General features: G+C 33.1%; 1 protein-coding gene across 1 annotated transcript in view; it reads right to left on the bottom strand.

Annotated features, from left to right (window-relative positions):
* The window catches only part of LOC142324104 (protein regulator of cytokinesis 1-like), a 68,332-nt gene that overhangs the window by 5,370 nt on the left and 49,462 nt on the right, over positions 1-13,500 (bottom strand). The window contains exon 11 of the mRNA XM_075364756.1: positions 10,245-10,391. Coding sequence (XP_075220871.1) covers positions 10,245-10,391 — 147 coding nt within the window. The remainder of the gene's footprint in view (positions 1-10,244; positions 10,392-13,500) is intronic.

Genomic DNA, 13,500 nt, shown 5'->3' with positions numbered 1-13,500 from the left:
TGAATAGGTTAAGGCATCGTCCACATCTGCTGAACAACTGTCAAAAAGCTGCAATAAATGCCTCTGAAGTCAAATCACTGATAAGTTCGATGTGAATAGCTCACGTAGCAAGGCAAATAAAATACCTACATAGGCCTCTGTCAGTCTTATTTCTTGGGTTACCAGTTTTCACTATAATAGGACTGGCACAGTCAATTCCACTGCTTAGAAAAGGACGTGATGGTTGCATGCAATGTGCAGGAGGTGCGGCCACCTGTTGTTGAGCACAAGACGGCCTTAATTCGAAACACGTTATACATTCATGAATTGTTGATTTTATTGGAACTCAAATTTTAGGAATCCAGTAACGTTAATGTAGCGATGATATAAGCAGCTGCTGACTACCATGAAGCTTTAGATGTTCTGAAGATATATGTAAATTTGTTAAGTGACAAGACCTGGTAAAATTAATTGATTTTACTTTCGAATGGCAAAAGGGATTTCTGAAGACAACCACCTACTCATAAGAATCCGTCTGGATCAATGAACAGGTTTAGCGAAAAAATAGTAGTCTTGGGTGAGATCATAGTCAAAGAATTGAGTGCAGATATTTTGGATTGAAATTGTTCTTGTTGAACGTATTTAATTAGGCTAAGAAGTGCATATTTAAGTTCGTTACTGGACAATAGTTCATAATTTCTGGTTATTTATTTTTGGTAGATCTTAAGCAGCATGCTATAACGCATTGTAATTTATGAAAAATTTTATTGTAATTTAGAAATTTTAGTAATTGGGTAACTACCAATTTCCCAATTGGGTTTTTCAGTATTGTGAAGCGCTATGGTTTTTCATTGCTTGGATAATGCATGTTTGAATTTTGAACTTGGTTTGTATTCCAAAAATTTAGCTGTAGGGGAATTTAGCCGCTAAGGACCATTCCACCAAAGTCTATTATACTTGAGATGATTAGCTGGAACGCCTCTGGAAATTAAATCGGCAGGATTTTCACTTGATATGATGCCCCACGTACCATTTTCAGGGACCACTATTACCCAAGCCAAAACTACAGCTGAGTCTTCCGAAGATGAACTTCTTCTAAATTTATTTTAAAAATATCCTTTCTCTTATTTAATAAACACGATAGCGTGCCAGATAATTCAAGTCGTGGAATAGATCATTTTTTCAGAGGTGCTACTCTTGATTTTGAACATAATAAATTCATACATTTATTTCACCTTTTATCCATTTAATGAATATAAAGACAGGCTCCATAAGCCCTTTCAGACGCATCTGAAAAACCATGTATTTGTATTTTTGTTGGCTTGCCTGGTGCAAGTACTAATCTGATTATGCTAATTTTATCAATATACTTTAGTTGAAAATACATTGAGTTCCTTTCAATGATTATGAAGTGTTCTGGTAATCTGTCATCCCAATCTAAATTTGCTTGCCAAAGACATTGCAGAAAAACTTTTATAATTAGTTACTATTGGACGTATTGAGCCTAGAGAATCAAATATTGTAGCGATTGTTGACAGTACTAAACATTTTGTAACAGTTTCACTACTTGTTGGCATATTGTATGCAATTTGGAACTTATCGGATGCTGGATCCCAAAGTAAACCCAATGTTTTGATGTTTCTTCTGTCTTAAAATTCCAGAGGAACCTTAGTTTCTTGACTTTCTTTGGGTACATTTTCAATTACCTCAGAGCGATTTGAACACCATTTTCTTAAAGGAAATCCTCCTAAATTTAGTAATTCAATGAGAGCTGTAATAGCTTCTTTCACGGTTTCATTTTCGGATATGCAGTTGTCGATGTACATATCCCTGTGCAAAATTTCAACCACGACAAGATATTTATGGTCATCATCTATAGCAAACTGGTACAAACATCTCATTGCAAGAAAGAGTGCTGAAAACATACCACATGTATCTGTTGATAATTCATACTCTTGTATTGGTTTGCTTGAAGAATTTCGCCAGAGAATGCACTGTAGATGAGTCACAAGGATCGACCTTAATTTGTCAGTAGATTTTTTCTATATCTGCTGTAAAACACACCTGATGTGTTTGAAAGCGTAGGATTATTGAATATATATCTTGTTGGATGGTAGGGCCAACACACAAAACCGTCATTTGATGATGATCCTGACGATTTCTAAGACAATGCATTGAAAATTCTCGTTTTTGTTGTACTGTCCTTAAGAGACTGGATGATGGGGTAAAAAATATAGTTTATTCAATTGTTTCTCTCCTTCAGGAATTCTTCTCATATTCTTTCATGAAGTTAGACTATCATTTCGCAGTTCTTCATTAAACATCAAACGTTTTTCTAATCGTAAAAATCTAGTAAGAGCTCCACAATAGGATTGACCTAATTTGTCAGTATCTTCCTTGAACGGCAAGGAAACTATGTACCACCTGTGTTCATCACGTTTAGTGTGCTTTTGAAAATGTTGTTCACAAAATTGCTATTATGATGTCATTACTCTGAGACACTTCTATTTTCCAAAATTTCTTCAGTTCTTCTTGTATACTGTCATTATGTGAGATAAAACTCTTCTGACACATTGATGGAATTATGTTAACTTGGTCAGGCATGGATCCTGAAACAACTCAGCCGATAAGAGTTGCATATTAACCAAAGTTGGATATCCTGCCTTGTAAAGCGGTGGGTCTAGAGTAGGAAGTTAAAATAAATATTTCCGCACCAATTAAAATATCAATATATCCTGAAAGATTAAAGTTTGGATTTGCAAACACCATATCATATTCTCCACTCACTAATATCGATTTGTGAACTTGGAGTATTACCAATTATTCTTGATAGGACGAAACAACTAACAGTATGTATGTATTGACTACACTTAGAATTAGAGGTTACATCAGTGATTCTCAAACTGTGTGCCACAACACCCCAGGGAGCCACAGCAGCCTCTTCACAGGGGCGCCATGAAATATTGTAAAAGCTTCATAATTAATTGAACCAAGACATTTATAATTATTAATTTAATGTTAATAAAATAAAAAAATAATGAAGATACACGAGTTTTATTTATTTTTATCTCTTACTGATGAGTAGTCATACTTTTACTTAGGGTATGGAAAAATTTTCCATCGCCATGAAAAAAATTTTAATTGAAAAAGGGCGCTGCGATTCGGAGTTTGGGAGCCACTGGATTACAGTAATGCAATGTTTTCTTTCCGACTGAACATTGTTAACCCTGTGAATATGAACAGTATTACTGTGTTTTTTCAGGCATAATCTATTCACAAACGATTCTGAAATAAAGTTGGAATGAGATGCACTATCTAGAAGTGCTCTGCAGTCGTACGTTTGACCCAGAAGATCTCGTATTTGAATAACTGCCATTCCAAGTAAAACTTGTGTATTCGCATATGTGATACAACAAAAAGTGCTTTGAGAAGAATTACTGCGGTTGGGCTGGCTTATCTGAGGTGACATATGACCTTGCGAAAATTTAAGTTAACAGACAGTTTTATTATTATTAGAAGTACCTTCTGATACTATTTTTAAATTCTTGGATTGGGTATCATTAGTCAAATGCCTATTTATTTCAAAGTGTAAAGACACGTGATGTCTAAGGCTACATTTCATACAGCCTTGTTTAGGATTACAATTACTAATATAATATCCACAATGAAGGCAATTAATGCATAGTTTGCATTCCTTCATGATATTCTGTCGTCGCCTTATGTCGAAAATTCCAGACATTTAAATAGTGGGTGTAGTTTATCATACAAAACACAGTCAGTTACTTCTTTGGTTAAAAATGAATAATTATTGATAGGTTTAACTTCGGAATTTATATAATGACCTTTAGATACTGATTTTGATAGAGCAGGTTGTGAATTTCTATGGCCTATTCTGCATTTGTGATTGCTCAGATTGAATGTCTTCAAGAAACATAAATAAATCGTCCAAGGATGCTATACACGGGCCGCTATTTCGAAGCTCCCATGATTTTTTAATGGATATATCCACATTTTGTAATAAAAGACGTCTAATAAATAAATCGCAGTGGATCAGTTATTTTCTTCAATACCTTAATAGCATTTATATTAATTACCTTTAACATGATTTATAAGACGACCTACCTCAGTAGCGGACTCCTAAGTACTGCAGGCGCTGAAAATAAGGCCTTGATATGTTCTTGAACAATAATTCGAGGATTGTTGTAATGTGAGTAAATTAAATCTCAAGCAACACAAAAATTATCACCTGTTGATAGTATATTTGACGTTAATACCTTAAATGATGCATATGCTGTATATCCTATAAATAGTTATTATGTAAAATTAAGCTTTTGAATAGATCTTGAAAATCTATCCATTTGGTATAGACACCACTAAAATTTGGTAAATTATTAGCATGTAACTGTAGCCCCACAAAGTGATCAGTATTGACGAAGCAGTTTGAGCTAGTTGACAAATTTGATAAATCACCTGACCCTTTCCGAAACCTTTTGCCAGTATATTTATCTAAAATAAGATCCATTTTAGAATTAACAGAAAAGTATTGCTTCTCAATAAGCACTAACTCATCATGATGCGCATCATCGTTTATTTCTAGTCGTTGAAAATAATCAATATATTTATTCCAATTTTTGTTTAAGTATTCTAATCACCTTCGAATTTCATACTCATTACCAATTTTAAAATTAAAGGTTTCTTCATTTTATATATTTTTTTCATTGTAACTAATTACGAATTACAAGTATGAAAAAAAAAAAAAAAAAAAAAATCGCTATTATGTAGAATTAAGAATGATACAATAAGACAAGGAAAAATAAACATGAAAAAATATGATTTGATAAGGAAGAAGTAATAAATTAAACTGGTTAGGTGTGATAGGGACTAAGGATAAGGACACCTCTTATCACAAATGTACTGCTAATAGTAAACATAAGTGGCTAACCTTAAGCATGCTAAGATGGTTCAGTGATGACATCATGCAAATCAGTCGATCTCTCTCTCATCACAAATCGCACTCTCCAAGCCAAACTGGATAATATTGCAGTGTTTTAACTTCACAAAATAAATAAATAATTTTTATAGTGTTTTTTGTGTGTCACTTTAACGACCACATGCAGCGGAAGTGTGTTGAGGTAAGTTTGGTCCACCAGAATTGGTAGCTAATGTACAGAACCATCATCATTTTTGTAAGTGCTATGAACAGTTTTGTAGGGGGAATCTTTCCTGTTCAATAACTCCCGATCCCTTCTGTATTTACCCAAATCCCTCGGATATTTCCCAAACACAACCCTCTCCCAACCCGCTGTGTACCACTAAAACTAGCCATGTGGGTTATTGATCAATGCGGAATCTAACAGTGAACATCACAGTAGTGTTGTTTTTTTAGATAACATGGAACCTAAGCCCAAGAAGAAGGAAAAAGATGTTGGAGTCAGCCCCGGAAGAGATCCAGCGGCAGGCGAAACTTCGGTGTCAGGTCCTTCATGTGTGTAGGGTCATGATAACTGAGTGTTGCCATTATTGGCTTCTGAAGGTGATGGGGGTGACTTGCGGCAGACAGTTGTGTCATTTTTTTGTTTTTATGGGGAAAACTGCTTCAGCATTATCATTGCCTGAACACAATGTAAGTGTTTTAAAAACTATGTAAAAAACAACAAATCTCACAATTAAAAATTTAAAAGAAACGCCCAGAAAACAAAACATGTAATATAAATACAAAACAATAGTATAAAAAAAAACAAACTAAAATATTAAAATAAAGACAAAACAAAACTTAAACTAAATGTTAAAACACAAAAACATACTACCACAAAAAAATTACAGTATTAAAAAATGTGTAACATATTAGCATCCCGAAGTAATAAAAACACCTGGTCTAAAACTTCTTTATTATTGCCCAGGATTTGACGAAAATTCCTGGGCAAAATAAATTTATGACGCAAGGCCACATATCATATGCATTCCACAAGAATGTGGCGCATAGTCAAGCAGAATTTGCATCACATGCATACTGGTAACAGAACAAAAGTCAGAGAAAGGGCTGAAGTGCTTCCAGGCTGATCTCATCAGAGGAGGGAAAATTGCCTCCAGATGCACTGGAAGCTCTAACTTTGCAGTTGGGTAAATGTATCTTGGCTTTACAGCAGAATCTGGGACGTGACATAGAGAAGTACATTATAGAACATTTAAAGGAGTTGTGCAAGGTGAACAGAAAGTTTATGCTGTTGGGCAAGATTTCGCTTCCAATAGGCAGTTAACTTAAACTAAGGATTCAGGGGTACTTGAGACAACGTATATCAAGGAGACCATCACTAGGAATCTAATTCATCTAGGAATGTGATCTGATTAACCTGATTAAAAGGAAATGGCTCGTGGATGCTTTCTTGCGTTATTGGGCAGGTAAAAAGGAGGTGCTCACGGAAGATGTGATCTACTTCCAGGCAGTTGCTAGACAGGCTATGATGGACCCAGAACACAGAAATTGAAAGCTGGGGATCTTTCCAAAGAGGAATTGATGCTCTGGGGCATGGACTCCCCATCTAGTAGTAGAAAATACACGGTATACTATGACTCATCTAAGAAGGAGGTAAAACCAGTGCAGATGATGATAACTGCAAAGGCTAAATCCCATATTTTTGTTTTGCCAGTGGGTAGGCTTGGCACTTTTGTGATGAAAACTGTCACATACGTGTTCAGGGGAAAAAAGGAACTGACTGGAGTGCTACTGACAACCTCCAATGATAAATTGCAGGCTAATACGAATGCTGGTATTAGAAGAGCAACCCCTCCTGTTAAGGAAAGTGGGACAGTAATTGTAAATGCCAACAGGATATTCTATATAGACCTCCTTAAACACATGAAGGAATCAAGAGAGAGGTCAGCAAGGTTCTGTCCTTGCGTCAGGGTCCAGAAGAGGAGCTCGTTATTCGTGAGTGGTGCTAAGAGGGCTGAGTGCTCACAACACTTCTATATGATAAAGCTCCTGACCTTAAGTCAAGGAGTGGTAGGCGAGAGATTGTTCATATCAAGGACATTGACTTGGAACACTGCAGAACAAGAGATTATGAATGCGGTGGTCCAGATATAATAGGGGCGTCTAAGGAGTGTAAGATTTCCTCGATCAGGCCGGCCTTTGGCAATACAAAGAATGCGACCTTGATTATTAGCAGATATGCTGCATTGAAACTGATTGAGTCCAGAATTAGAATTGGTTGGGTCCATAACTGGGCTTATATCAGGGTAGACGACGACACATGTTACCGATGTTGGAAGAGGGACCACATGTTGATCAATTGCAGGGGTGTTGACCAGACCCAACTTTGCTTGACAACTGTGGCTGTCTGGTCATCAACAATGCCAATGTAGGGAGACTACTTCATGCACAATTTGTGGTAAGGAGGGCACAGGGCGGTCAAATATGGAACTCATAAATGAAGCTACTTCAACTAAACACAAATAAAAGTAAACAGGCAGTTGATCTCAGCTGAGAGGTGGCCCTTCGCTATGGTGTGGATGTGGTACTTCTAGGCGAGTCAAATGTGGCGGTGGTGTCTGGTTCGACCTGATAGCGGATAGAGAGGTTGTGACTGCCATTGGTACACTGACAGCGAGAACCCCGATCCTCAGTATTGATCACAGAAGAGGATTCATCTGGGCCAAATTTGGTGAAGTGCTGGTGTATTCCTGTTACATCTCCCCAAATAGTGATATGGAAAACTTTACTTTGTTTCTGGATGATCTTAGCAAGGATGTGTGCAAACATCAGGGTTGTAAGGTACTGATAACAGGGAACTTGAATGCGAAGTCTCCCGAGTTTGGTGGTACAGAAAGAAACACCAGAGGTATTCTATTGGCTGACCGCGCCAATGTCCTGGGCCTTGTGTACATCAACCGGGGGGGGGGGGGCACCTTCACTAGGGAGTCCTTCCTCTCCATCCTAGATCTGGCCTTTGTGAAGATGGAGTTTGTGGGCCTGTTTTCGAGCTGGGAAATCCTGGAGGATGACTTGTCTTTTTGACCACTGCCTCATACTGATTGAAAGTAGAAAAAAAAGAAAAAATATCATACAGAAATACTAAATTCATCGTTCCAAACAGATCATAAAAATGGAAGAGGTGCAAATAAAAAGTAAGGGCCAATTGGTAAAAAAAAGAGAACATTTGAAAAATTAGTGGCTTCAAATACGTAAATATTTATTTTACTTTTCTACATAATCACAATTTCATTTCAAACACTTTCGATTTTGTAAAACAAGCTACTTCAAACCCACTGCTTAAAATTCTGCCACCTGGGATTGTAGCCACTTTGGCACAGAAATTTTTAACTCTTCATTTTTCTCAAATTGTGGAAAGTGAAGCCAGTTTTTGAGAGGTAGGAAGACATGGTAGTCACTGGGTGTGATACCAGAACAGTAAGGGGGAAGTGATAAAAGATCTCCCATCCAAATTTTTTTTCTGTTGAACATGCAGCTGTGTGTGGACGTGTATTATTATGAAGAACAATTCTTGACCTCAGCATGCCCTGTAGTTGATTTTGATTGGCACAATGCAGTTTAGAAATTGTTTCACAATGATGAATATGCGATGAATTGATGCGATGAATATTCCAGGTTCCATGAAATCAATTAAAAGTCCCAGAAACATCTGTATGATTTTCCTTTGAGACTAGGCTTGTTTGAATTTTTTGGTTTAGGTAAACCAGATGACACCATTGCATGGATTTTTTTGTCTCGGTATACATGTATGAAAACTACATTTTGTCATTATTGATGGTATGGGAAAAAATTTGTCTTGTTTGTGGTTAAAGCGATTGAGAAAAGCATGTGCAGATGATATTCTGCATCCATCATCATCATGCACACAGCTTACAATAGCCTACAGTGTCAGTCATAATTCTCAACAATATGGTCTTTGAAATTTCTGGAAATTCTAGAGAAAGATTGCTAATCGTAAAGCGATGATCTTCTCTCTTTTGTAATTACATGTTTAATGAATCTCATTGAACATGTTCATATATTGGTCCACTATGCCTGCCACTTCTCTTATTTCTCTATTTGAAGGCCTTCCTTAAAATCATAACACCATTGCCTCACTTTTCCTTCACTTACTGTGGTAGGCCCGTATGTTTCACACAATTAATGGTGAATTTCAGCAGCATTAAGTCCTCTTGCACTTAGAAATCTAATCACTAATCAAACTTCAAAACAGGTGGGATTTGTTATTACCACACTCATTTTAACACACCATCTTGCAAAGGCAAACAACAATGAACTGATGACAATGAGGTTAGATGCTCAATAGACTACTTAAAGCTACTGTGCATATGAACCAGTGTTGCCAGCAAATCGCTATTTATAACCCATCGGCTCTTACTTTTTAACTGTGCTTTATAAATACTATTTACTAATTATGTTTATAAATCACAGCAACAGTTACAGATTTCTATAGTTTGAATTTTCAAATAATTGTCAGTAATGTAAAAACTAGCTATATTTTGTTTCTTACATTCCTTCTCATTTCACCTAACTTAAAATAACAGAAAAACAGTTTACAACTTTACAAATGTTTCCCATGATTTTTACCTTACTTGTTTTCTTAACTACTTATCAATAAAAAAAAATTGTTTATTTTTTTTACTGAAGTACAAATTCATTGTTGAACTATAAATATTAGTCATACTAATAAATGAATTTTAATAGGGCATTCAAAATTCTCAATTACTTTTGATTTAAAATAGCTGTAAACGGTACCAGGAAAAGGCGAATGCAATTTAAACTAAGTGGAGGTCATCACTATGTATATTGTAAGGCTGTAAGAAACTGTTTATGTAATTCAAATGGTTATAAATGTATAAACACAAATTTCATATAAGATCTTTGTCAGTCAGTTCATACACATGGTTTTGAGTTATCAGTTTTTAATTAAGTGAGGGAATAAACACTCACTTTTCGATTTTATTTATCAAGATAATAACATCCTCAATAGAAGGGAAGAAATGGTAGTTGAAGTAAGTCAAAGGAAATTGCAAAAGAAAAAAAAACAGTTATGGATGATAGAACCTCCAGATTCCTTCCATTCCAGAGGTTGATTTCCTTTGGAGCTTAATAAACACCCAGGCTCAATGTTAAATATTTTTCATGGATTTATTCAATTCATGTTTAACTAAATCTCAATTTGTATGAAATAGAGAAATAACATTGTTATGAAATAATCTGTTATACAAATTTTCTAACTGGATAATTTAATAAATATAATGATCATAACCACCTGAAAAAGAGAATACGAAGATGACACTGAAGCATCTGATGGTGTAACAAAACCGCCTGCTGGAAAATCATGTGAAGAGAGAGTGGATGGTGTAGCAACAGGCCTGGATTGTTTCTGTGTTGGTTTCTTGTAGCCTGTTGCGATCTCCTAAAATTGTTCAACAGAAATTCTAATTAAATGCTAAATTTATAAACAAAGTTTAGGTATATCAAAAAATAACACGTACAATATACATAAAAACTATTCTCCAACCTTCCTAATGCAATTATCTACTCATATATACATTTGAACTGTTAACATAAGTGTCTTATTACATATCAACATTTTTAGAATTTTTACATCACATTAACTGAAATTACGGAACAGAAAGTTTAGATTTTGTACATTTATCTAAAAAAATACTTAAGATGTGTGAAATCACATTAAAAATTAAAAAAAAGTTCTAGTTTTTTTCAGAGAAATGCAACACGATCAAGATTCATGTAACTATTAGTCATTTTAAGATTAGAACAGATGTTTAACAGTACTATTCTCCTGAAAATGTTTTTTTTTTTTGTTTTGGGGTGAAAAACGCCTGTGTGTTATCATCCCCCGGAATTTTCTTTTATAAAAAGGTAAAATAACACTAAAATATTTATATAATAAAAAATTTAAAACTAAGTTAAAAAAGTGAAATAAAACTCAAAACTAATATCACAGACAGAGTCTTTAGAATATAAAAGCTAAAATAATAGAAAATGGAAACTATATAAAACTTAATTAATTCCGATAGGGAGTGCAAAAGACTCTTGAGAATGTGACTCTCCTGAATTATCAAATAGTAAACTAAGATTATATTAAAATACTTAATCCTTGCACTAATCTGATTAAAAACTCTTTCAATGAAATAATGAAAGGGAAAGTGTGCAAACTGTTTACAAAGTTAAAAAATAAAAATAAAGCTATGTTCCAATTTTATTATTTCCGATTTTGTGTATTCATCAGAAAAGGAAAATATAAAATTGAATAAGATGATTTTTAGAAACACCAATTAAGTTCTAAAATATTTGTTATAATAAATAATATTGATTACTTCATGTTCCATTTCATTTTACTTTTTTTTTTGGTGATGCATTAATTAGTAATCAATTACTATTACTAGTAATATAATCTTTCTATAAACTCCTGATTTTTTATTCATTATGTTAACATCTGCAATCAAATTTAGAGGTGTTAATTAATATGAGTGAGCACGCTTCTGACAAATCTTATTAACATACACATCAATTAGTTCTCTGGCATCCAATACAATTCGATCAGACTTAATTCATTACTGTTAATTAAAGAATAAAACTGCAACTGTCACTTTTAATTGTTAATAAAATACCCATAATACCTTTACATAGTAGTTTTTTTTAATTTACCCAAACAGAGAACGCATGAGTACAAATACAAATTTAATATTTACTGTTCACTTACTGCAGACGTTTGCTGGATATTGAACAATTATAAATATATACAAATGAAAGTGACCAAAATTTTATCTTTCATTAGAAAAGTAGGAATTTTTCACGTATATCTTTATGGTTGTTATTTATTATTAACTGAATTAATAAAACGCAGAAAATTTAATGTGCTTTATTTGTGGTAATTTGGTGATTAAAAATGGTAACTCTAAAAACTATTCATTATTTTTTATACCTATTCATTATTTATAATATTCATTATTTTTTATACCTAGTGAAGTTGTACACTGCTGACAAGATTCATAAAAAAATGCATCCAAACTATTTGGATAATCTTGCTAATTAATTTGTATTATGATTTGTAAATGAAAAAAATTAATCCATTAAATTTTATGAGAATACTCTTTTCAACACAAGTTGAAAAAATATTTAAAATAATTTCTATGTAAATGTGTTATCTAAGGAAGTAAATAAAGCAAAATGAAAAACAAACTTGGGCAAAAAACAAAACATTTTTTCAAAAATTAACAAAAATGATAGCATTGTCTTGATATTTTATTTAATTTCTTGTGAATTATTTTCATATAACCTCTACACACATCACTTATCAAGAATTTATGTGCAATTAAAAAAGAAATATTTATCAAACTATTAAGAATGCAAGTTTAGTTATAATGTTTCTAGCACTTTAAAATCCTGGAAAAAGTTTTCAGTAAATGTAAAAAGCATTTTTAGTACATAATTAATTGATAAATTCAGGTCTGTCGTCATGAATTTCTGAAAGCTCTGATGTTTGAATATCAGATAGCTGTATACTAACATTTTCTGTGCTAATGTCACCTGTACTTACATGAGAAGGGCCAGCCTTTGGTTTGTTATCTTGAATCTCAGGAGCTACCAGAACACTAGATTTTTGATTTTCATCCTCTTACATTTTGTTTTTGTGTGAAGCACGTTGTTTTGTCGGTCCCATAATATAATTTACTATATACACTAATAAACTAATCAACTAAAAATTAAAACACATGTAAACAAAAAAAAGGAGAAGCAAATGTCTGTACCTAACCAATACTTAATCTAAATACTATACAATCACCCGTGAACAATGTTTTAAAAAACGGCATATAAAAAACAGTAATTAATGATATAATGTAAATAATTTATGTCAAAACTGCATAACACAAATAAATAACTAAACTATTCAAAGTGTAGTGCTACTAGTAGGTGGAGAAAAATTGTACTAAGATAAGTCAAAATGAATCTTAAACAAACTGCTTATCACTATTGAAACCACAGAAATATATTTTTAAAAATAGACAAATTTTTGTTTAAAAAGAAGAAATTTCACATCTAGCAACAAACTATAAAATACTTTTTTTATAACTTTATAAAAATATAGAACTTAAAATATAGAAAAAATAACACTAAAAAGCATTTTTTAAAGAATCAATAAATGAGAAAGAAATAACTTTTTGTCAGAATTTGGATTGACTACCCCCTTAAAAGTATTACTGAACTGATGTTTAGAAGTTTGGCAGTTACTGTTAAAAAAACTGTATACCCTGTTTTATAACATCAATAAATTTATTATAAAAATACAATTTATACATAAGGAAAAAAACACAAGAGAAAATCTATGTATAAAATCACTTGTGTATGGTATTATAAAAGCTTATTAACTTTTGTATTATTGTTTTTCTTACATCTTTTGAATTGATCCATTAATAATAAAATATTTGTAATATTAAGCTTAAAGAAAATTAAAATCACAATAATGACAATAATCATAAGAGAAAAAATTTTAAATAAAT

This window comes from Lycorma delicatula, chromosome 4, assembly GCF_047948215.1.
Source record: "Lycorma delicatula isolate Av1 chromosome 4, ASM4794821v1, whole genome shotgun sequence".
In the NCBI taxonomy this organism is placed as follows: Eukaryota; Metazoa; Arthropoda; class Insecta; order Hemiptera; family Fulgoridae; genus Lycorma; species Lycorma delicatula.
The sequence above is the reverse complement of the archived record's forward strand: the minus strand, read 5'-3'. Positions and strand labels throughout refer to the sequence as shown.